We start from the raw sequence: 26,964 nt of genomic DNA, 5'->3' as shown, positions 1-26,964 counted from the left end.
CATTGTTATTCTCAATCTAATGTTACTATAAAATAATTTAGTTTCCAAAAACTAGCCTCGAAATTGCAACTTGAAACGTCCGCATTCTCTTGCGTTACATGAATGCGAGGGTCCGGGTTATTTGGATGGCTAAACAAAGGCTTGCTTTCTATACCGGAGTGTTCTCCATCACATCCTTGCTTTGCATCCATGTTCAGAGTATATATTCCAGAAGCCACGTGCTACGTGACAAACAGGATCCATTCAAGGTAATCTTAGAAAAGTGTTGCCGCAATACTGAAAAGTAATTCCGTGAAACTACCTATACTTAATAAAAATACACACTTGACACGGTGACACAATTTAATAATATGTATGTTTTGTTTTCTAAACCAAACAATGGTACAAAAATGGTCGTCAGCATTTCATCAATCTTAACGAGAAGAGCGCATCTCGGTATATAATAACAAATAAATCAAATTGGGTTTTTTTCTCCTATACTGTAAACACTGACGATATCTTTTTTGTGACGGCTCCACTCTCTAGTAGTCTCCAGCGACAGGACACACGTTTTAGTTACGATAAAAGTTCTACGTGTAGTCGATGTTCTTGACATTAGTATCTGTACCATAATACCTACAAAATTCAATAAGTACATTCTTGTTTATCAGATAATAGCTACACGGAATATTATTGACTGCATTTCGGCAACACTTATATACAACAGAACAGAAAGTTGTCACGTAGTCTCTAGCACATTGCATAGTAAGATAGTTGATACGCAAACATGGAAGTCAAGCGAGAATGTGATGGAGACCAATCTGGTACTGAAGACATGTTTGATGTAACAACCAGCCACCACAACAGCCCTGACACGCGCATCTATATAAAGCAGGAGAACACAGACGAATTTATTTGCGATTTTGAGGTTAGTTTTTATTTATTAAGTCCTTTAATGCGATTTTTTGTAATTATTTCAGCAGAATACCTATGATAAGTTTATATTTTTTACAAATTGTTTAAGAACATACGAGGATGTCAAACTTTCTTTCAAAAACCTTTTGACATACATTTAGACAGCTACCTACCTCAATTACATAAGTAAGCATTGTTATAAAATAGGTACGCGAGCTCAAAATTGTTTTTTTTATATGATTACAAAAATGCATAATGTTTCCTTAAGTATCCAGCAACGCATCTCGCTGAAATTAAACCCGAGATTGACCTCCAGCTGGTTGACGTTAAATGCGAGTTCGCTGCAGACGCAAAACACCCATTCCATGATAAAGATCCAACACCTGGATGTTCGCATTCAGATAACGGACCAATACAGCAGGTAATAGTATATTATGCGATATTTTCTTCCATTGGCTATGTATCCTATCACAGCTTTGTGACTAAATTTAAATAGGTAAGTAGATATTTTTCCTCGTCTCGATTATACACGCTTCCTACACTATTTCACTTACCTATGTACCTATCTGGTTTAGTGTGAGTGGGCGCATTGACCTACAGTATTTGAATGTGATGTCTGTCACTGATGATGACCAATCGATCTCTTCTTTCAGAAAGTATTTTTGTCATAACATTATTGTTTGTAGGTAGGTAGCAGAAGACGTCACATGCTGGCATGGGGACAAAGTAAGTCTGTGGTTTTATCATTCCGCAGAATATTTTGAATGATCAGAATTTCAATGAACTTTAACAGTTTATATGTATGCGTACTTTAAAATTACTTGCGATATTGCATCCATACATAATATTGTGAACAGTGCCAGCGCAATCTTAAGATACAAAGCTTGAGCACAGGTATCTTTTTGTACACGCATCTCTCAAACGAGTGATCCCACTGTTCAGCTGTCAAAATTAGATCCCCGATTGTCTTCAAAACAACATAATTATAAGGTCTTTCTCGTTTCGTATTGAATTATCAATATAAAAATCTCAAATCAAATTTATAACCTATCAGTGTTTTTGTTATAAATATACATTCCTGTTATTCGTCATTTATCAAAGTCAAACTATATCTTCATGCAAAAAACGGTGGTTTCATCGATTTCCAAAAAATGTCTTATGTAGAATTAAGCTATACATAACGTTTGTGGAAGATGTGTTAATGTTAGTGTAGTAATTATGATGTACCCCATCTATCAAAATCAAACCAATCCCATTTTCAAGACAGCTGCAAACTAGCAGACAATAGATTAGGGATGGGCATACATGAGGTCAACGAGAACCATATTCTGGATTTTCATAATTAAATAAAGTACCACACCATAGTCACGTTCTCACATATATCGAGTAGGTTTATAGAAAGTGTTAAATGATATTACAATAATTAATTTGTACACGATGGAATTAAAGATCTGAAAAAACACGGTTTCGGATAGAAAACGCGTTTTCTAAAATGATATAAGTATCTATTAATAATTATGATTATGTCAAGCTTTTTAAGATTGTGCTTGATTTAAATTGAAGTATGTTCGGGACTCCGAAAATCGAAGTAAAAACAAAGATTATGTACCAATTTACAACAACCGTGGTACTGGTTTTAATCGATCGATCACTCCGCGTAACGCCGACTCAAGTACAAGCCTAAGCATTCGGAAACTACCGACAACGAGCGGTCTTACCTCTCCTGGGCCTATATATGCAGTCGTCTAGAAACACGGTGAAAGATAGATTATCTCTTGTAATATTTAAACATTTTTTAATAGATTTCTTAAACACTACTTTTTTATTTTTTCCGTATAAAAAACTGCTCAGCACGTCAGACAGTCGAAAGATTATATTTGGAAATTTTTGGCACGCGTTCCTACGTAAAAAGGTTCGCTAACACCGTGTCTAGGTATAATATTTCTTACTGGATCTCTTTCTTATAAGGAACTGTTATTAAAAAATCTCATAATTCATTAATACTTTTAAATGTTTTTTTATAGATTATCGCTAGAAGCACTGTACCGGCCAATGTTGCGAGCCAAAAATCGACCTGGAACGTGACTGAAGCACAAGCGTCTAGCGAAGGCCTACATATCGAGGAACACGACATTAAGAAAGAACTCAAAGAATATAATCAATGGTATAAAGATGTCGCCTGTCGCAATAGTAAACATGATATTTTTCAATCGAATATGGTAAACACAGAATTATTAGTGGCTGTTATACAACTAGAAAAAAAATCGTTTCATAAAGAAAATTTTGTGTGCAGTATCTGTTTTGATTTTTTTTCATCGTTCGACCTAATGTTGCTTCACAAAGCGATACACAAAACCACAATTGCGAAAACGACCGATTCCGTTGCATGGCTGGTTAAATGTGACGATGGTCCTTTTTCGAGATTTCGTCCTGGTCACGTCATGAAGTCACTCAAAATGACTCATTCTGACGTAAAGGAATTTAAATGTGACAAATACAATTATTCATGCAGACAGTCAGGTAAAATGAAAAGACATTAAATGAGTCATTCGGGTGAAAAGCTATTTAAATGTGATATATGCAAATATTCATGCAAACGATCAGATGTCATGAAAACACACAAAATGAGACATTCTGGTGAAAAGCCATTTACCTGTGATAAATGCAATTACTCATGCACGACGTCTGGTACCATGAAAATACATAAAATGACTCATTCTAGTGAAAAGCCATTTAAATGTGATATCTGTAATTACTCATGCAGACATTCAGGTAACATCAAAACACATAAAATAAAACATTCTGGGGAAAAGTCACTTAAATGTGAGAAGTGCAATTACTCATGCAGACAATCAAATCACATGACATCACACAAAATGACTAATTGTGGTGAAAAACCATTTAAATGTGATATATGTAATTACTCATGCAGACATTCAGGTAACATGAAAACACACAAAATGAGTCATTCTTGTGAAAAGCCATTTAAATGTGATATGTATAATTTCTCATGTAGACATTCAGGTAATCTGAAAACACACATAATGACTCATTCTGGTGAAAAACCATTTAAATGTGATATATGCAATTTCTCATTTATTCATTCAGTTAACCTGAAAAGACACAAAATGACACATTCTGGTGAAAAACCATTTAAATGTGACATATGCAATTACTCATGCAGACAGTCAGGTCAAATGAAAAGACACAAAATGAGTCATTCTGGTGAAAAGCCATTTAAATGTGATAAATGCAATTATTTATGCAGCCTATCAAGTGACATGAAAACACACAAAATGAGTCACTCTGGTGAAAAGCCATTTAATTGTGATAAATGCAATTATTCAAGCAGACATCAGAGTCACATAAAAACACACAAAATGACCCATTCTGGTGAAAAACCATTTAAGTGTGACAATTGCAATTACTCATGCACTACGTCTCGTGTTATGAAAATGCACAAAATGACTCATTTTGGTGAAAACCCATTTGAATGTGATAAATGCAATTACTCATGCACACATTCAGGTAACATGAAAACACACAAAATAAGTCATTCATGTGAGAAACCATTTAAATGTGATAAGTGCAGTTACTCATGCAAACATTCTGGTAGCATGAAAAGACACGAAATGAGGCATTCCGGTGAAAAGCCATTTAAATGTGACATATGCAATTACTCATGCAGACATTCAGGTAACATGAAAACACACAAAATGAGTCATTCTGGTGAGAAGCCATTTAACTGTGATAAGTGCAATTACTCATGCAGACAGTCAAATAACTTGTTAACACACAAAATGACTAATTGTGGTGAAAAACCATTTTAATGTGATATATGCAATTACTCATGAAGATATTTAAGTAACATGAAAAGACACAAAATGTCTCATTCTGGTGAAAAGCCATTTAAATGTGACATATGCAATTACTCATGCAGACATTCAGGTAACATGAAAACACACAAAATAACTCATTCTGGTGAAAAGCCATTTAAATGTGATAAATGCGAATACTCATGCAAACAATCAGGTAACATGAAAAAACACAAAATGACCCATTCTGGTGAAAAACCATTTAAATGTGACACATGCAATTACTCATGCACGACGTCTAGTAGCATGAAAAGACACAAAATTACTCATACTGGTGAAGTCATAATGTGATAAATGTAATGACATAAATTGAAGTGTATCGAACTCCACTACCGTAAGCTAGTTATTTTTTTTAACCCATATCCGATCCTAATAGGAACACATGGGCCTCCAACAGATTTTGTTTTTACGTGAAACGGATGTCAGCCTTTTGCTCAACCTATTAAGTCCATACTCTGACCCTACACAAATCGAAAAACAATATGTGTACATGCCAGACCCAAGATTTGAACCTAGACCTACGACTCTATAAGCCGACGCAAATAGTTTTGTTTTGGCGATCCGACAATATTGTGCACACTTTTTCATTCTATTTATTTGTTTTCGTTGAATTAGATATCACACATGTTGGAATTTTTTTTTAAATTTGATGCTCTAACCAAACCAAACTATAATCGATAAAAATATTATTCTACCTATAAAATATCTTATTCTATGTATGTATAAATGGCATAATTTTAGATATTTTATAGATAGATGAGTATTTTTTGGCAAAGTTTATTCTGTTATGGTTTGGTTTCACAAGGTTTAAGGCAATAGACATTTTTTTTGATAATTTACAATTTTAACTGTATTAATTAATAAATGTGTATCTGTAAACATTGAAAAATATTTTTTTTTATATTTTAAGTCTAAAGTAAACTTACAATTCTACAAAAATGTGAATTTGTCAAAGGACCCCGTCTAATTATTAGGTTGGTAATATTAAGGTATTATTAAAATTTAGTTTATTAAGTTTTCTATGTTGTACTTAAGAGATTTTTGGCAAAAGCATATTTTTAATTCTTTTTATATTTAAAAAAAAAAAACCATCGATTTAAATGTGTGCAAGCTTCGTATTTTTGCGCTAGGTGCCTTTGCACATCTATTCTGTACACAAGATTGCTATCGAGGGTAGTTTTTCATTTGTAACAATTACAATAAGTTAGCCGTCTAAACAGTCAAAACTGGCTATTCCGCGACAAAATTTAACATAGAGAGGTGCTCTTAAAACATAGCACGTATTGTGACAATTATCCCAACTTCTTGTAATTGTTACAATAAGTGCTAATACTTCGATACAAAAAAATGAAATACTACCCTCGATATTTGCGAAAGCGGCCGATATCAGTCTTGTGAATAAAATAGATGCACTTCTAGGTAAAGACCTATCCTCAATTGAATCGTAATACGTGTGACGTCACTAAATACAAAAAAATATATACAACTGTCATCGTATTTTCGTTTATGCCTGTAAATTGGTGTTATCTAATGTTCTATGCATGCTCCTCTTAGTTGTTAAGAGTTGACCTTGTTATGGTTTTAATAGTTATGTCCAAAGATATTGGAATCGGTTTTGTCTAAATAAAATGTCATTCGACGGAAGTTTTTATTTTTAATGAATGAACCCAACATTTTTAGCCGTTTGACAAGTGGAAGATACCTGCTGAGTATGTCGATAGCTTGGTTAAAAATTGTATTTAGTGACAATATGTATTATTATGATTATAAATCGGAAACTTATTTGGTTCTAATCTTTTTTATTCACACATCCCATTGATAATAAGTAGCACCTGTTCGCCCAAGGAAACTACATTAATATGAGATTCATTCGCTCGGTATGCTGGTTGCTGGTCATCGTCTGTTATTTGGACTTGGGAGTGAACAAACAAATACCTCGGAATGGTCTAAAACGGCGATTTTTATTTGACCTATACTTTGACTAACTATTCATTACATTTTAATAATTTTTTCGGAACGCGAGATGCATATGTTTACAATTGCGATCTCTGGAAGCCTAAACTTTTTCGCTTTAGATCTCGATATTAGCGAGAAGCGCTACAAGCGATCTCCCATCACAAATACAGCGTTGCATTTTTTGCGATCTGACAAACTACGTTGCCAGATATTTTTTTCTCGTTAAAGACCATTACTATGAGTCAGCTCGGAAATGGTTCCGGTCTCTCCAGGTCTTCAGAGGAGTGTGACATTATTATATCGAGCTGTGAAGTTATGTGATGTCATGTTATATTAACTTGCCACACTAAGGAAAACAAGTTTTACGCTGGCAACACGGAGAAGGAGGCAAAAGCAAGATGGCGGCTGGCGACGGAAATGAGTTGCTGTTTTTTGGTGTTGTGATTGGCGAATTTGTACGGAGATAAATTAATAATCGATTAAGGAGACGAGAGGCTGGTGACACGGTGCTTACGTGTGGGGACCTCGAGGCAGGACGGACGTGCCTGGGTGGCCTAAATCGGTCCGCCCGAATTGGAGATGGCTTACCGACGTAAACCTAACGCCCGGACAAAGGCTTGCCGACGTCGGAATTTGGTTCCACCAAGGAGACCTGGATTATCGTAAGCTGTATCGTTCCATTTGTTCCATTATTTATTAATCCCTCTCGCGGGATTGTCAGAGTTTATTTTCTCGTTATTCAGGGTTTGATCCGTTAGCTGCATTTGTTCATTTTTCTAACCTGTAATTTACCTGTCAAACTTATCGACAATATATGACTTATATCCTGAACTCAACTTAAACTTTTATTTCGCTCCTAGACTCCTTAATTTATAGCCTTCTCAGATCTAGGGGCTGGCGCCCACCTTCCAGCATCCGTGCTGGGTATTATACATTGGTTTATCCTTTAGATATTTACGTTCCGGAGAAATGAAATTTGATAACGGCCGTTGGTACTCAAAAAACCCACGACCGGAAGGTAGTAGTCTTTTATACTGGCTAGCCGGCCTTTACATATATCTCCTCTATAAACCTTGACACAAAACCTACGTTACAGTGAGTACACTGGAGCGTTCATCATGGATCATATAGATTCTAACAACAAAAACTTTGAAGGTGAAGATACTTTCATGTCATTTTAAAAACTATTAATATTGTTCTAAATCTCAGTATTATGAAACATTTTTTTATACCACGTCCTGTCATTTTTCATAAACTATGTTTAATTTAATGTTGTTCTAATAAAGAATTAATTGAAAAATGTATTTTTATTCAATTTTAAACACAATAATTAAGCCCTGTAGCAAAATATTTTCACAACATCAAGGTTTAATAATCAGATAGAACTTTGTTGCTTTGATTTTTTTCGATTTTCAGAGCAATTAAGTTCCATCACAAAATTTTAATGTCTGGATTAGATAATATCAGATATATTTAGTATCCAATGCTTTGAAAATACAAACATAATGCAATAATAATATTATTGTTAATATCTACCAATTTTCATTGCATATAGTTAAGATTTTATTCATATTCAAAACTTTGGAGCTTGATATCTCAGTTTGGTATAAAAGCCAGATGATACCTTGTTGTTCTAGGGTGGCGATCTAAGAAATGTGTTGTATGAAGCATGGCCTCCTCATCCTGAAGCGGGCCCCATGTTAGGATCTTTGCCCCCCCTACCTATCGCTAGGATAAAAGCAGTGTGACGCTCTACAGTAATGTTTTCCAAATGGTGTACGCGTTAAAATTGATGTGTATATTTAGTGTTTTTTTGTATATTTTAATACATACACTTGAATTGTGGAGTTTTTGAGTATCGCTACACAATTATAAATTGTATTGTGTAACCATATAATTTTAAATAATATCATTATTGAAGGAAAATAGCGCCGCAGCCGAATTTTTTCCTATTAGAGCAAATTTGTGATAAGTGTTTATCTCACTTATCGAGCCCGAGCCCCAGGTTAGAGCCCTGTCAGCCCCCCCTTAAATACATTACAAATAAAATATACACCTACCACTAAGCTGAAACATACAAAATTAAATTTAGATATCAATAAATAAATAAGCGAATAAATATAATATTAGTTAGACACTTACCCAAATCACCAGAGTCTGAGATGCCATTTGGTTAATATGTATGACACATTTGGTTTGTATCATTTAGTAATACCTACGCAGATGTATTATTTTCACACCATTTTTTCTATGCTATTATTGTACCCTACAACATGTAAACAAAATAATTTTCCTCATTATTTTTTTAATATAAACCTAAATTTAATCATAAATACACTATTAATTAATGGTCTCAACATTCAACCGTTGATGATTGAAATAAACTACAAATCCACACTATTATCAGCAAAAAATATGTTTACAAAAAAAACGACTTAAAAGAAGGTATTGCACAGTATTGTATTCATAGCACGATAAATATGATATAATCTAGGTAGATACCTACTAGTTTTAATACTTTTTTATTTAAAAAAGAAATGTAATAATACGTTTTAGGTCTTTCCTGAGCATTTACATGAGGCGGGCGTGGAGGGTTTGCATAATGAGCCGACGATAACATCTACATAATATCTATACCTATAATATGGTATTTCTAAATAAAAAAATTTAACTTGATTATCTTAAGCTCCGCTACATGCATGAAAAAATCTAGCAAAATAGGTAGTATAGGACTGGTACCCATTACCAAGCCATTAATTTGTTGTTAGGTATTATAAATGCTTCCATTAAATGAACAAAAAATCTTGAATAAGCAAGCGACCATCCTGCTAGCTACCATTCGATTACAATGAAAATATTCATTAATTATAATAATATCGATTGCATTAATAATAAAAATCATTCAACATTAAGAGGTTAAAACATGGCGCTATTTTTCGACCAATGACTTATTATTCATATTAGGCGGCCACAGACGGACAGTTTTCGTAAGAGGTTGAACATGCCAGTTAATACGTAATGGCGGCCATACAGTTATCTTTGGTAGATAATCTGCTGCGCCCATAGACGGACACTTTTTGACCTGTCAGATGTGTGGCATGTTCAAACTGCCAGCGACCCCCCACTCCCGTTTTTTTGTAAAACTGTTGGAATTTCAACTAGCCGAAAGTTCTCGAGTGACATTAGATGTCGGTAACGTAAAGTAGAATATACCGCGCGATACAACTACGGCTGGTGTTGCTTGTTATAAAATACAAATTCATTTATTATTAGAAATATAATAATATATTGTACGCGGAGATGGCAAATATTATATTTTATTTATTTTTACGAGAGTAAAACAAAGTAATAGATATTTATGTAAACATAGTATTTTATACAATATAATATAAATGTTAAAATTTTAGAGAGCATTATAAATATTAAGTTATTGTGAAAATATAGACTAATAACTCAGTACTCAAATTTTATTTATTGTATGTAGTGAATATTACAAATTTATAATTTAAGACGTTCACAACATAAATTAATATACCTAATTGTGAATGACAATGTCGCTAAATCTAAATAAAATTTAAGTATATATTTTAATAATATCATAGTAATTAATTATTATACTGATGATTGATGTAAATATAATTTTGTGGCATGTTTAAATTTATTGTATATAAAATCAATACCTTTATAAATATTACCGTTTTGTTACTAAATTAATACTGTCCATTAAAGGGAATAATTTATTCAAAAGAAAAGATTATATTTTATATTATCCACTAGCGAAATCATGATTTATTTTACCAACGTCATAGGTGTGTATTTTATGTCATTTTGTTTCTAATAAAAACAATTATAACCATAATAAATTCAAAGTAAAATTATTCGTGTATCATCGTTCAAGTATACCTTACCTAAAACTAATTGAAACAATACTCCTGTGTAATATCTCCGCGAACTTAACCTCCATAGTTTTTGACACTTGCTTTGCCACAGACAATAACTGTACGTATATGGGCACGTCTGTTGACAGTTCGACAGATTTAAATGGGGTAGTTAAACTGATCTGTGGTGTGGCCACTAACGTACAGTTATTGAACAGTTATTGTCTGTGCCATGTTCAACCTGTTACGAGAACTGTCCGTCTGTGGCCGCCTTAGGCGAGGAATGTTGGATGTTTTTGAATTGCGTTGCCGATGGCATCGCATCGTCCACGAGAGTGGTCTGGAGAGGGGGATAAAAGGTCGAAGGTCAGTAGAAAAAAGCTGTCCAGCCGAGAGGAGAAATGTAATGTTTAAATTAAGCATAAGGAATAGTGTTTAAAGATAGCGCCTTTTTTTAACCTCTTAAGGTTGAATGATTTTCATTATTAATGAAATTAATATTATAATTAATGAATGCTTTCATTGTATTCGAATTGTAGCTAGCAGGATGCTTACTTACTTATTCAAGGGAATCTTTTATGTTTAAGAAATCCTCTCGGTTGCAAAATTCTGCCGGGTATTCAGGGGTCCACTCTTATGCGGCCAGCATATGGTATGAAGCTGCCAAACGGAAAAACATAGCAAAAAAACTCAATACGGTTCAGCGTGCTTTAGCGATACGAATATGCAGAGCTTACCGCACGGCTTCACTAAATTCAACTCAAGCTCTAACAGGACTTATAACCCCTAGATTTACGTTTAAAACCAGTCGCTCTCACTTACAGAGCTAAGAAGGGCGAGGAGGGCCTCGCAGGTTTTCTGCCAGACGATAGGCTTTACGAAAAACCGGTGGACTAAAGAAGGCTACCACACCCGGCTAGACTATTTCCAGAAGTAGTTTCTTATCCGGCAACGTTCGAAAGCATGAATGCAATAACATGCGGATTTTCATGGATGGGAGCAAAATTGATGGCGGTACTGGTATAGGGATTGTGGCATACATTAATAGGGGTGAGATAACGGCTTGTAAGTACCGCCTGGCTAGCTATTGTACGGTAATGCAGGCTGAACTCTATGCCATCCAACGCGCTCTGGAGTGGGCAGACTCAGATCCAATACAACAAAAGCTCACCGAAAACAATAGTATTTGTATTTATTCGGACTCCAAAAGCTCAATCCAAGCAATTGGACATCTTTTGACTACTAATCCGATTGCCTTTTCTATTCAAGACCGCGATAGCTTTTGACAAATTTCCTCTGAGCACAATTACAATTTCAGATAAGGTGAAAAACGAATGGAACTCACGATATATAAACTCATCGACAGGGGAGTTGACCCGAAAGTTTTTACCTTCTATTCCAGCAGCACGAGACGTTAGGGTGCATCAAGGGTTGTGTTTTGATATGACTCATATTCTAACAGGTCACGGAGTCTCGCGAGCATACTTGCACCGGTTTAAAATAACATGTGATGGAATGTGTCCATGCGACGACATAAGCGACCAGGACGTCCTACATTTACTCCTAGATTGTCAAATCTTTAGCAAGGAGCGGCACAACCTGAACTTTTTTTTACAGATGGCAAATGCGGACATTCAAGACCTTCCGGGGCCCATGACAAACGAGGCCGGAAGAGATGCACTTTTTAATTTCTGTATTAATGCAATAAAAAGGATAAAAACAATAAATGGCGACATGTAACGATGACTCATGCCTTTCAGATCCAGTGAATGCAATCGTATAAGATAGGATAAGTATATGCTCAGAATATCAGTCCTATGCGACATTTATTTTACCACGGGAAAAAACTCGGCTACAAAACGAAGTCGTCAGTTCCCAATGAACACGACAAAATATTCATCAGAATCACCATGGCCTTGCGCTACAAAGAATTTTCCAAGGTTTTTGCAAGGCGATTTCATAGGCCCTGGCCGAAATCAAATTATCAATACCTGATGCGGGTAGAAGAATAGTTTTCAATAAGACATGTTCTGTCAGCCGGCACAATTTTCATTTGACTACCATCAAGTAGAGTAGTTTGCGTGCCAAGTTCCTTAAGAAACCTCGATAGTAAATGCAAGGTATCCATAAAGGCATCTAGAAAAAAAATGTTACTCCCGATAATGTACATAAAAATTAATTATATAATATTCCTATATATATTATTGGTTAATTTAATAAAACGCAATTTTTTTTAGTGTTTCATCAACTTCCGCCTCACAGAGACAATTCGTTGATAATGTCTTACTGAAGCAGACGAAACGGGTCCAGATTTATTAAAAAGTAAAAGTAAAACAAGTACTTATAATTTTGCGATTTATTAAATCAATTAAACAATGCAGTTCCACCATTTATTGACAGTAAACACATTAAAAGAAATTCCAATATGTAATTGACATAATTCATTATTTTTAAATTGTTTTCCCTTGTTAGCTAGACACGACATTGCGCCTTCAAGAATGCATGTCGCTCTAAAGTCTCTTAGCGTAATTCCAAGCCACACTAACATTTCGTAGGTCTCCAGTGTGCACTCTATAGATAGATGGTATTTAACTACTTTCCAGGAAGCCAGAAACTATTTGGCTGGAAGCAGGTTGAAATTTTTTCTCGAAACCCAGTAAAGCTACCTCCAGCCTTCTCGGTACCTAGTTTTTTTGCTGTCACGTGCATTCTCCAAACACTATGAATCGAGCGGGCTTAAGAGTGTACCTGTGGGCATTTAGTGCTCCGCTCTTTGGGTACCACTGTAGGACGCCATTTGTCCAGCAGTTGTCCACTCACTGATAGACATCTCTAGTCTATTACCATTTCATCTGTTTAGCGAGCTCGATCACATCGCGTATTTTTGTCTGCTTCCTTGTCTATTAGTTTTTTTTTGCAATCTTTACCGTTGTGCCCAAGAAGCACCTTTTCATGTATAGTTGCGCAAGCTATCCATTTTTATTAAATTTTACCTTACATTAAAAGTTCATGTTTCAGACACTTACGTGAGCGTTGGTAGCACGCATGGGTTGAACACTTTACGGAGACACAATGTTAGGTAGGTCACTTACACAAGACAACACTTACACTTGTCAAAAGATACTATTCAGGAATGCGAAAAGTATCACCTGCATTATATGAATAATATTGTTTTAAAAGGGTTATTCACCGGCATGTCTCATTTTATGTTTTATAAGACTACTAAGTTGCGAGCATCTATATGAACATACATTGCAGTTTTAAGGTTTTTTACTAGTATGTGTCATTTTATGTGTTTTAAGATTATCAGAAGTTGAGGATCTATATGAACATTCATTGCATTTGTAAGGTTTTTCACCAGTATGTGTCATTTTATGTGTTTTAAGATAACTGGATGTCGACCATCTATATGAACATACATTGCATTTAAAAGGTTTTTCACCAGTATGTGTCATTTTATGTATTTTTAGATAACCAGATGTGGAGCATCTATATGAACATACATTGCATTAATAAGGCTTTTCACCGGTATGTGTCATTTTATGACTTTTAAGATAACCAGATGTCGAGGATCTATATGGACATTAACTGCATTTAAAAGGTTTTTCACCAGTATGTGTCATTTTATGTATTTTTAGATAACCAGATGTCGAGCATCTATATGAACATACATTGCATTTATAAGGCTATTCACCGGTATGTGTCATTTTATGACTTTTAAGAAGACCAGATGTCGAGGATCTATATGGACATTCATTGCATTTATAAGGTTTTTCACCAGTATGTGACATTTTATGTGTTTTGAGACGACCAGTTGTCGAGGATCTATATGGACATTCATTGCATTTATAAGGTTTTTCACCAGTATGTGTCATTTTATGTGTTTTAAGATTACGAGATGTCGAGGATCTATATGAACATACATTGCATTTAAAAGGTTTTTCACTAGTATGTGTCATTTTATGTCTTTTAAGATTACGAGATGTCGAAGATCTATATGAACATACATTGCATTTATAAGGTGTTTCACCAGTATGTGTCATTTTATGTGTTTTAAGATAACTGGATGTCGAGCAACTATATGAACATACATTGCATTTAAAAGGTTTTTCACCAGTATGTGTCATTTTATGTCTTTTAAGATTACGAGATGTCGAGGATCTATATGAACATACATTGCATTTATAAGGTGTTTCACCAGAATGTGTCATTTTATGTGTTTTAAGATAACTGGATGTCGAGCATCTATATGAACATACATTGCATTTATAAGGCTTTTCACCGGTATGTGTCATTTTATGACTTTTAAGAAGAACAGATGTCGAGGATCTATATGGACATTCATTGCATTTATAAGGTTTTTCACCAGTATGTGTCATTTTATGTGTTTTGAGATGACCAAGTTGCGAGCATCTGTATGAACATAAATTGCATTTAAAAGGTTTTTCACCTGTATGTGTCATTTTATGTTTTTTAAGACGACCAGTTGTCAAGGATCTATAAGGACATTCATTGCATTTATAAGGTTTTTCACCAGTATGTGTCATATAATGTTTTTTAAGATTACGAGATGTCGAGGATCTATATAAACATAGTTGGCATTTGTAAGGTTTTTCGTCAGTAATTGTCTTTGAGTGTACTTTGACATAACTATGTTGCGAGACTAATATGCTTTGATTTTGATCAGGAATCACGTCCATGTGCACCATTTTGTGAGTTTTTAGAGCATTTCTGCATGCGAAAACTGCGTTACAAATACAGCAAATCAAATTAAGTGGAAAATGGTTTACTCTTCTAAGAATAAGTGAAATTTCCTTCAGAGCACCTCGTTCTAAGATTTCTTGTTTAATGCTATTCTCATCTATCGTCACTTCTGAATACTGTATCGTTCTATCCTGGATGCCATCGTCTGAGGATTGTTGACTCTCATCTGTATCGTGATGCCTCGTGAAATATCCCTTGGTAGAAACCTAGAATAATCGTAATAATCAATATCAATATTATCAATTATGAGTTATAATGTTCAAATTGTTTTTTTGACGCTTTTGTTTTTCAGCACTTTCAGACATTGGTAAAGAGCGAAGTGAGAGTGAAATATTGTTACGGAATGATCCATAAGTGGGTCAAAGCACTGCACTTATATGTATGTATACATCATCTGCTTGAACAATAATTATATCTTGTTCTGTTTTAGTGTGTCGTTGGAGAGTGTGCACAGTGCCTGCCATGCTGAAGGCAAAGCTAGAAAATTATATTCAAATTTCATCAAGCAACCTCGATCATTGACAGTTTTTTAATATTTCATACATCAGAATTCCACATGATTTAATAGATTATTAACGACAGGTACTATTCCGTATTGGAGAAAATAATTCCCAGTAGATAGATACCTTTACTGTTGGTTTCAATATATCGTGAATTTGGAACATGATTATTAAAAATATTATCTCTATTATTGATGTGCAAATAGATTAATAACGTTTGGCTTGCCCACTTTTGCGTCAAACTTTGCTTTCGTCTATAAATTATTGGTTGTTTAAAGATAAAGAGTTATTTGAACACAAAATTCCATTAACTTTTATTTGTCTAGTCTGCAACAGATTAGGTTAAGGGGTCCAATCACTTATCCACACTAAAAATATACGCTGCATGCAAGTAGAAGTGAACCGAGAATATCTTACTTTAGAGATGAATCTTTAACCACAGCACAAGACTACACTCATTAAAGATGGTATTTGTTTTTATAGTAATAATAATTTATAGCAAAGCACATGGGAGACTTCAAATTATATGTCATGAGAAATATTGCTAGTTTCATGACTACTTGGTGTGATTTGCATTAAATGTCAGTTACCTTTTTGTTTGTTGTGATTTAACAACTATTTTTTTTTTGCTTAGAACTTACGAAAAGGTTTACTGTCAAACTGAGCTGTGATACTGCGCATACTTTTTGACATTTATGAACAGTATTTAGACAGGCAACCATGAATAGAGTGACTATCGAGCACCGATTCCAAATTGTAAAAATAATCTTTGACTAAACGGATTAGTTAATAGACAAAATTGGCGTCTATGGAGTCCAATCTAGGTGATACCCTACATACTCAATCACCTGAAATAAATGCACTACTTTCTATGGTTAATAAGGTGCTGATCAGCAATCACGTCCGTGTGAATCAGTTTGTTACTTTAGAGCTTTTCGCATCCAAAACTGCGTTCCAAATGCTAAAAATCACATCACAACATCAAAGAAGTTCCGGTGGACGAAAGCCGCGACAGCCTTTATGCAAAGCATAAAAGAGCTGCGGAAACCACTACCGACTAGCCGACTTAAGCCGACGATTCTCCCTACAGACGGACGCCAGCGTACACGGAATGGGGACTGTCCTCTTCCAAGATAGGGACGACGGCGATCGACACATCATTTTATGTGCCAGCGGTTGCCTATTTGCAATGGAACGCAACCTAACTTCGCCTGGGTTTTTAACTTCTCGATCTTATGTAATGCACAAAGATAGTGTTTATTTTTATTTATATTGAAGTAATACCCTTTCATTCTAAATAATACAATAAATCACTATTTTTTATATAGACGAAGTTACGGCACGATTCCCTAACTGCACCTAATGTGTTTTAGTAGGTCCACTAAAAAAGTATTGTCTTTGGATACTCACGAAATCTATTAAAAAATGACCTTAAGCAAATTCAGGTCTTATGCTAGAGACAATTTGACATATTTCAAAGAAATATCTACGTTGGCTGAGATAGGAATCACTTCAATGACTGTTTTATACAACATACCAATTTACGCTAGGGCTGCCAAAACCCAAAGCATTATAGTATCATTTTTATGTATTGATTCACATAGTAAATTTTTAATAAAGGAAATATGAGAAAAATTGTAAACTGGTGATTCAAAGTGATGAATAGTTTTTAGTCTAAAAACCATAAAAATAAAAAAACACATTTATTTCAAGAAAATCGTTTTTTGTGACAACCCTAAAGCCAGGGGAAGTGTAGGAACACGTAGTTCACAAAACATAGCCTGACATTGCATACTCAAATAATTGATGTTTTATTATAAATATCGGAAATCGCACGTTACATTTGGCAAGCAGACTATATCACTATATTATATTAAAAATATGAAGAACATACCTCTACAAGATTCGTGGAAATCAGCAAAAATTCAGAGGTATTCCGAAAAAATCTCTTCAAACCGGACTCGAAAAAACGGCACTAACACAAACACGGTGAAAATAATGGCGGTTTGAAAAAGTGTGTGACAGGACGCATATGATCTTCAAAATCGCCTTAGTGGCTTAAAGTGGTGCGATAGTAAAAACATGAGTTTTTAGTGTTTAATTGATTTAGGTGAAGTAAGAGACACTTGGCGAAGTTAGTAGGTTTTACGGTACCACAGCAATGACCAGGAGGCCCTCGAGATCATCTGGGCTAATAAACGTTACAGGATCTGCCTATAATAACGAGAGTTCACCCTGGTAACCGACAATAAGAGGCTCACTTGGCTCCAAAAAGCGAAAGACCAAAGAACGATACTAACTTGATGGGCGATCTTATTATCAGAGTTTTTTTTCACCATTACCCACTGTCAAGGGAAAGATAATCAACAACTGGACGCTTTATCTTAGAACCATAACCGTCGCAAGACATAGACATGGACGTATGAGCATACCAGAGGGACACACAACAGATCCAACCCCCATGGCTTTAGTACTGGAGTTACCAGACTTGGCGACTGGCATAGTACACAAGCAACGAGACGTTTCGGAGTTGGCCGAGATGCTCACCGAAAGACCCACTCCAAGAGACGACACCCAGAGTGACGATCGCACTACAATGCACGACGGCGCCCTATTTCGAGTAGTTTAAGACAGACGCCTGATAAAAGTACCACGCTCGCAGCAGCGGGCAGTCACAAAGGCGTACCATAACGACCCTAAAGCAGGTCACCCCGGAGCGGAAGAGACCAACAGGGCGATCGGACGACTATATGTCTGGAAAAAGCAACGAAAACAAGCAGACGACTACGTCCGCAGGTATCGGACCGGCGCCACCAAGAAAAGGGGAGCCTTACAGACGGCAGCTACACAAAGGCCGCATACAGAAGCGCGCCGCCCATGGGACATAGCATCCAATACCACTAAGAATGGCAGTTTTCATTTACGCTGCGTATAAGGCGGAAAGCATATGTAGCAAATTAAGATCCTTCTAAACTTTAAGCTACAGTATGTGACCATACCTAATCAGTATACCTCGTCCGGCAAATCTTTATGAATATAACCACGCTGGAGCAATGCCAAGTAAGTATCCGTATTTACTTAGCAAATCCGTTGACAATTTACGCAAATTAAAACTATTTTTCTTCTAAATGCCTTGATGCCTCACATTTACTATCGAGGTTTAATTCAGTAGTTTGGCACTCAAACTACTATACTTGATGCTAACCCAACTTATAACTGCGTTTTATCGCAAAATTGCGTTTAGCGATGACGCTCATTTTTGCTTAACGGATTTGTTAAAAAGGAAAATTTTCTACACGGAAAAATACCAATCCAGAAGACTTCATATAATTCATTACATCCACAAAAATGCATCATTTGGTGCGGTTTACACGCTGGTGGCACCGCCGCACAATTCGTCAAAAATGGCGCCAAAGCTCACGTTTAGGTCAATGGATATCCTTGTCGAGCCATGATTATTACTTTGTTTTAAATATGGAATCATTAGAAAGAACAGTGATTTTAACAGGAAGTGCCATACAGCTACCGCAACCATCGCTTTATTTGAATCAAGATTTGGAGATTAATTGATTTTGAGAAATGGATTCGTGAAGTCACTGTTATATGCTGATAAACCAGCAGCACTTAACGCATTAGAACTCAACATTTCGCATACTATACGACCAGCAGCGCTTTTATAAAAGTAGTCCGAATTGGGCGTCCAGAATTTGACTTCGGGCAATCGGACTTTAAAAAAACCGCATTTGTTTTTAAACATACCTGGTCTAATGGCTTGTATTGTAGATAAGAGCAGCCAGGTTGAGTTAATTTATCATTGATTTGGTGAATTCCATTCTCAACTAATTCTTCTTTGATGACTGCTGCCTCATTATTATTCCCATACTTAATATTTGTCAGACCGTTTTCACGCTTCTGAAAATAACATTATAAATATTAAGTAACAGTATCATCATTACGATAAGCCAGAGAAGGTCTCCTAGAGCTCTTTATTCAATAATTGGTCGCCAATATTTGACTTAATTTGGCAGGTGAATGTATAATCACCGAACGACATTCCAATATTATGGGCAATTCGACAAAATAGTGCACACTCTTTCGATTATACTTATTTGTTTTAGTTGAATTAGGAGTACATTTTACAGATGGCTTTAAAATTCATTAAGCCTTGCTTATACCAAACCATAACTAATAAAAAATATTCTTCGATCTATAAAATATCCAAAGATCTGTATGATTTAATAACATGATTTAAGATATTATCTAGATAGACGAAAAATTTTGGACTATTATTTGTTATGGCTTGGCTTCGCGGGGTTTTGTTGAATTTTAAAAACTAACCAACACATCAGTAAATTATGGTAACCTTAATCTAATGAAAACAAATATGTATGACTGACAAAGTTTTGTGTGTACTATTATGTTGCATATTAGCATATATAATACATTTTATACCGAACAACAATAATCAAATGAGCATGTATATCATATGAGTTACCTGTGAATCACTTGCAAACGTCGACGCATCAAACTTTTCATACAAGTGACTGCTTTGGTCGCATGGAAAAGCCACTTCATCGAAAGTCAGCGACGCATCGTGCATACGTTTATGGCACTTTAAAATGTGCGCTGATGAAAAAAAATTACAACACACGTTGCAAACAAAATTTCTAACGAAAAATGAAGATCTGTTCAACCTCAGACGGACTTCTTTCGCAGAAGCAATTGCTATTTCCTTTTTGATGACCATTTCTTGCACTTCAATTTCACCAAACGACTGTGCAGATTGTCTCTCAAAGATATCAGGTGCAATCATACAATCCATGTCGCGGTTTACGAGCGGGGTCTGTCAAGAAATAAAATACAAACATAAATCAATCAAAACATTTATACTAACAATATAGAAAACCAACCAACATAAAGATTGCAAAGTTTCTGGACTATGACCACCTAGAAAGGCAATTTTTGGAAAAAGCTGTATCGAAGTCATTGTATGAGAAAGTGATTAGAATGTATGAGAAATTTAATTTCTAATTAGATTTTGACAAACGCGTCTGAAAGTGGCGGAGGCTTTTGAGCGTTATAAGCTTCGACGGTTGAGGCGCTAATTTTGACAGATTTAATGTCGGAACGTGACGTTGAAAGGCTTTTTATTTATTGTTTTTTTTCATTTACATATTACCGTTGGAAGTGTTGTTTTGTATTTAAATTCTCAATTAAGTAGGTATTTATTGTGTATTGTTATAAAGAAACATACATATTTTATTAATATTAGGTTTGTAAAATACATCGGAAGTTCCGTTCACATTCTCGTAGGTACTGATTATTATAATAACACTATTATGAGGTAAATATTGAAGTAAGTACGAGTAGCTTCTTTAAGAAATAATTATCTACGTACAACAATCAATCGTTTTAAGAATTCAGCGATAACTAATATAAGTACTGAATAAATAATATGTTAATGTCATTACCACATTTTAGGTTATTGTACACGTAGGTACCCAAAATGGAAGTGATTCACGCTGAAATTTTGTTGTTAAGATTTGGTAACCGGACGGATCCATTCAAAATGACAGACGAGGCGTTTGTGAAACGATTCCGGTTATCGAAACCATTGGGAGATATAATATTCATTGACAGGTTGGAAAATCTAATATCAACCCCAACTAGCTGTCATGTGAGCATAGACAAAAATATAATGCAAACTCTTAAGCGACCATAAATAATGTCCATTCTGTATTTTTGTTGCATTATTGGACACCGTTCGAAGCACCATACCTCCTTTGAAGATACTGTTGCGTTTTGCTTATTGTTTGCGTACCGCTTCGTTCGAAAATTTTCCTTCAGCTGTTGAGTCTTGTTATGTTCAAAATGAACATAACCAATATGTATACTTCTGGCAACCCCGACGATGATCTATGGTAACGTCGATGGAGCGACGCGATTAATAAGAGATGTCGCTGTTGGAATTTCCGGCCGCAACGGACGTCGCGAGGTGCGAAAGAAGCAACGCGGCTTTTTGATTCTGTCTGTCATCCAGGATAGTCGTGCTCTGCTTTGGTTTTATCCAAAACTTATAATGGACGTCACTTAAAGCAGCACGATTGCAGCCGCAGTGCTTCAAGCCTCTGTGTCGTTCCAAGTTTGGTATTTTAAAACTATTACTATTTGATTCACTTATCTTCCAATGTTTCTTTTAAAACTTAGCTGCTTGCCTTTATTATAGTATTTCCTTAATAACCCTTTAATGTAATATTCTTGTTTTTTGCTATAATATAGTTTCGGTCAAGTACATAAATTGCTCTTTCATTTATTATTTCCCCTTTACTCCACACTGCTATATAATTATAATCTTTCACGGTATCAAGACCGTGTGGCGTCCAGGACTTTAATAAGTACATCTTTAATCATAGATTGCACGTGCCTTCAGCCGTGCAATCCCCTTTTGTATTCTAATTTAATTTTTTTACAGTTGTCAGTTGCGAGGTTACAGAAGTAATTATTGTTCAGCTTGAAAAGGATGCACGTAACCCATGGTTTTTTGCTTATGTCTCATGCTCAGCTCTTTAACTTTATACTTTATTCCATCCCAAATCTAGAGAGCTTTCTTTTTTCTCTTTTATTTTGTAGTTGTGACGATAAGGATCACAACTACAAAATATTAATATATCAGTCTTTACGATTGAATATGCACGTCAATGAGGTTAAATTTTATCGCTGCGCTCATGGATACACCCTTAAGCCCGGTTCGATTAGGTAGATTAGGAGTAGTTTAGTCGAGTGGCGAGCAATTTAGTAACTAAACGTGTACGAATAGACAAATTGACTCGAGTACTTTAGTGAAATCATTTAGTTGAGTCAATCCATTTTGTTGTAATTTTTCGGTCGAGTGGCGACCCCCACTACTTCTCACTATATACCAAACAAGTGATGATATCGAATCGAACTCTATGGAAAGACAATTTGGGTGGAGTCATGGGACAACACGACCAAAAGCGGTTTATTGTTCGCATATGGTTACTAATGAATAATTGGTATCGGTTACTACGCAATAATATACCTACCTAATTCTACTGAACTCCCACTGACTAAAATATTAATATGAACATCGCGCAATATATAAATGCAGAAGAATCTCAGTTTTTCTTAATCCTAAAAATATTATAATGTTCATAGGTAGGTAACGCAATATTATGTTGAGAAAATGACATAGGTACGGAATATAATAAATGACTATCATTTTTAGGTTAGGTCCTGTCTGGAGAGTTATTACTTTGACAGACGTGAGAAGTGGTTTGACGTTTCAGACCAAATCATTTTTGACGGTCACAAAATGGTTTGCACTTTGCTGATACAGTGAACTAAACGTTAAATCTAAAACTATTCCGGCTTACTTATAACGCGTGCGCAGTGTGCCAGTTTTGACCTGTCAAACTGTTTAGCTGGAACGCCTCAATTTATGTTGTCATGCAGCATGGTAGATAATTTAGTAAAATTTGAGGCTTACAACATTAATTTGTTAGGTACATAAAGTTTTGACAATAGAATTGGTCTATTTCCACCCCATTTCACACGTATGTAGGTATAGCTTCCGTTTATTGTATTTTATGGCTGCAAGTAGTTTTTTGTAGACAATAGGCTTACCTTGTATTACCTACTTGCCTAAAAAGAACTCACGGACGATTAATTTCATTTATTCACCGTACAATTGATCACAATTTTAGATAATCGTATTAATTATTGCTTTACATTCGAATGATTGTGATGTATAAATCATCATAAATAAATGCTCATGGTTTTGTTTTAAAATATCAGTGTGAGCTAAAACCACTAAATGAAACAAGTTGGAGCGAATTAATAATGGTGAAATGAGTTTCAAAGATGCATTGCAAATTCAAACCTTCAATATTATAAGACGGCATCAAGGGAAGAAAACGGCACATATACCTACGTACAATTGAACGTACCTGATGATGTGGCCTGTAATCTGAATATGAACAACCCGGTTGAGGATCTTCATCATATAATGGATGTGAAACATCTTCAATAATCTCGCGCTTGACGACAGCTGGATGATCATCTGTCTCAGATTTTATATTAGAGAGGTCCGCCATATTAAAGTGCTGAAAAAAGCATTATTACATTTTGTAAACACGGTAAAACAGTTTCATGTCACGTCATCACCATATATCATTGTATAATATTTATATTTAACATGAATTAGTAGATAAACAAACCAACCCTTTAATATCACAGATGTATTGTAGCTGTCAAATTGTATAAACATGTATTTTTTGAAACAATTAATATCACACTATGTTCCTACATAGTTTGTAAAAAGCTACAGTTTATAATGTAAAACGAATCATTGTTATTCTCAATCTAATGTTATTGTAAAAAAAAATTAGTTTCCAAAAACTAACCTCGAAATTGCAACTTGAAACGACCGCATTGTTTGGATGGATACTCAGCGTGTCAAACAAAGGCTTGCCTTCTATATCGGAGTGTCCTCCATCACATCGTTGCTTTGCATCCATGTTAAGGGTATATATTCAAGAAGCCACGTGTTATGTGACAGAGAGGATCCTTTCAAGGTAATATTAGAAAAGTGTTGCCGCAATACTGAAATGTATTCCTGTGGAAACTAGGTACCTATAATAAAAATACACACTTGACACGGTGACACAATTATATGTATGTTTTGTTGTCTAACCAAAACAATGGTACGAAAATAATCGTCAGCATTTCAGCAATCATAACGAGAACAGCGCATCTCGGTATATAACAACAAATAAATCAAATTGGGTTTTTTCTCCATTAATATCAACACTGACGATATCTTTTCGTGACGGCTCCACTCTCTATTAGTTCCAGCGACAGGATATACGTTTTAGTTACGATAAATGTTCTACGTTTAGTCGGTGTTCTTGACATTAGCATCTGTACCATAATACCAACAAAATTCAATAGGTACATTCTTGTTTATCAGATAATAGCAACACGGAATATTATTAATTGTATTTCGGCAACATTTATATACAACACAACAGAAAGTTGTCAAGTTGTCTCTAGCACAATATTGCATACTATTCATTGTTGATAAGCAACCATGGAAGTCAAGCGAGTATGTGATGGAGACCAATCTGGTACTGAAGACAAGTTTGATGTAACAACCAGCCACCACAACAGCCCTGAAACGCGCACATATATAAAGCAGGAGAACACAGACGAATTCATTTGCGATTTTGAGGTTAGTTTTTATTTATTAAGTCCTTTCCTGCCATTTTTTATAATTATTAAAGCAGAATACCTAAACGATACGACCTACGATAAGTCTATATTTTTTACAAATTGTTTAAGAATATACGAGGATGTCAAACTTTCTTTCAAAAACCTTTTGACATACATTTAGACAGCTACCTAAAAGTATTGTCATAAAATAGGTACGCGAGCTCAAAATTGTTTTTTTATATGATTACAAAAATGTATAACGTTTCTTTCAGTATCCAGCAACGCATCTCACTGAAATAAAACCCGAGATTGATCTCCAGCTGGTTGACGTTAAACACGAGTTCGTTGCAGACGCAAAACACCCATTCCACGATGAAGATCCAACACCTGGATGTTCGCATTCAGATAACGGACCAGTACAGCAGGTAATTGTATATTATGCGATATTTTTCATTGGCTATGTATCCTATCACAGCTTTGTGACTAAATTTCAAAAGGTACATATTATCCTCGTCTCGGTTATATATGCTTCGTACAAGTATTTCACTAACCTATTTATCTGGTTTAGTGTGAGTGGGTGCATTGACCTACAGTATTTGAATGTAATGTCTAAAGGCCGGATCTTTCAAGTTTTTAACCGTCAACCCATAAAAAAACACATTAAAATGGTGGACGAATCCAATATCCTAAGGAGACTTTTGCCCAAATGATTCTTAGTATGGATTTCTACAATTAGTCAGTTGTTTTTTCTGGCAGCTTAGGTGCGATGGTAATTATTGTAATTAAAATAATCGTCTTGCCAATATTTTAACGCGACGTGCGGGCCACGTCAAACGAATTCAAATTCGCAATATGTAATTAAAAAGGTCGCATTACAAAATTGATGGTTTGTTTTATTGCAGGTAAGTGATGGTAAACCATTTTTGGGCTCTATGTTACGACGCTACTCCCTGGGTAAACGTCAGATTGGTTATTATACACTTGAAAGTATCTAAATGCCATTTTTTGAGCATAGACAACCATGGCTATCCAGCTATTATAATCGTAGACAATAAAAATAACCGCTATTATAAGCGAAGACAATAATTACGGTCACAGAGAACAGTGAAATATTAATTAACTTAATACCTAATTAACAATACAATTATTATTACGTTGGCTAAAATACTTGTCGTTTATTTCTGTAATTGGGGCCCAAATCATGTCGCTGAAATGGATAGATGATATCCTCACTATGGGCTTATCTCTCCAAGAATGTAAGATACCTAATATCTCCTTTTATACAGATAACCAACTCGCCCTTCCGTTCAAAGACTGGACTCAAGTTGAAGACCTCTATTTATGCGAATAGTCCCACAGACTAATGTTTTTCACCAGCCAACCCGACACTACTGTAAACTGCCCAGGTGCTGGAGTTTATTCTGCTGTTGACCACGATTCAGTCACACGAGCACTAGGTACGCCTTGCATGTCCTCGCCTACCACGAACGACCTCACCCACTTCTTCTTCCACACCGGTCACTCCGTTGACCTCCTTTGTGTCCGAGATGGACCAGGAAGTGGGTCCTCGGGCGTGTCGACACCCGAGTCCATACGAATGCGTAGTCCTGCTCTGATCATCTGTACCAAAGGCCTCCATTTCAGCGTGAAAACAGGCTGGAATCAAAACAATATTCCACTTTAGTAAACTGAATTTATTCCTTGGGAAACACGGGCATTGTCAAAACGTTCGATTAATTTATATAAATTATATTTGGTGATTAAATTATTACCTTGTGACGTATGTATTAGTTTATAATAGACTACCTTAAAATTGATATTTTGATTACACAAAAGTGTCAAAATTACAAAAACATTCAACATTCT

General features: G+C 35.3%; 2 protein-coding genes across 2 annotated transcripts in view; both read left to right on the top strand.

Annotated features, from left to right (window-relative positions):
• Window positions 1-26,964, top strand: part of LOC147077451 (uncharacterized) — a 460,029-nt gene that overhangs the window by 194,741 nt on the left and 238,324 nt on the right. The window lies entirely within an intron of this gene.
• Window positions 488-26,964, top strand: LOC147077456 (uncharacterized). The gene is made up of 4 exons (XM_085940581.1): window positions 488-714; window positions 24,918-25,117; window positions 25,371-25,523; window positions 26,385-26,964. The coding sequence occupies exons 2-4, from the start codon at window positions 24,977-24,979 to the stop codon at window positions 26,460-26,462; spliced, it is 372 nt and encodes a 123-aa protein (XP_085796707.1). The 5' UTR covers window positions 488-714; window positions 24,918-24,976; the 3' UTR covers window positions 26,463-26,964.

This window comes from Rhyacophila brunnea, unplaced genomic scaffold (assembly GCF_057557595.1).
Source record: "Rhyacophila brunnea isolate RB1 unplaced genomic scaffold, BYU_Rbru_1.0 scaffold_13, whole genome shotgun sequence".
NCBI classification, from domain to species: domain Eukaryota; kingdom Metazoa; phylum Arthropoda; class Insecta; order Trichoptera; family Rhyacophilidae; genus Rhyacophila; species Rhyacophila brunnea.
This window is presented reverse-complemented; position numbering and strand designations above follow the sequence as displayed.

Bases quoted from the DNA above. Each gene is read 5' to 3' on its own strand.
- LOC147077456 (XM_085940581.1), top strand. From the start codon at position 24,977: ATGGAAGTCAAGCGAGTATGTGATGGAGACCAATCTGGTACTGAAGAC. The intron at 25,118-25,370 runs GTTAGTTTTTAT...CGTTTCTTTCAG, and splicing joins AATTCATTTGCGATTTTGAG to TATCCAGCAACGCATCTCAC. The intron at 25,524-26,384 runs GTAATTGTATAT...CCTTTTATACAG, and splicing joins ATAACGGACCAGTACAGCAG to ATAACCAACTCGCCCTTCCG.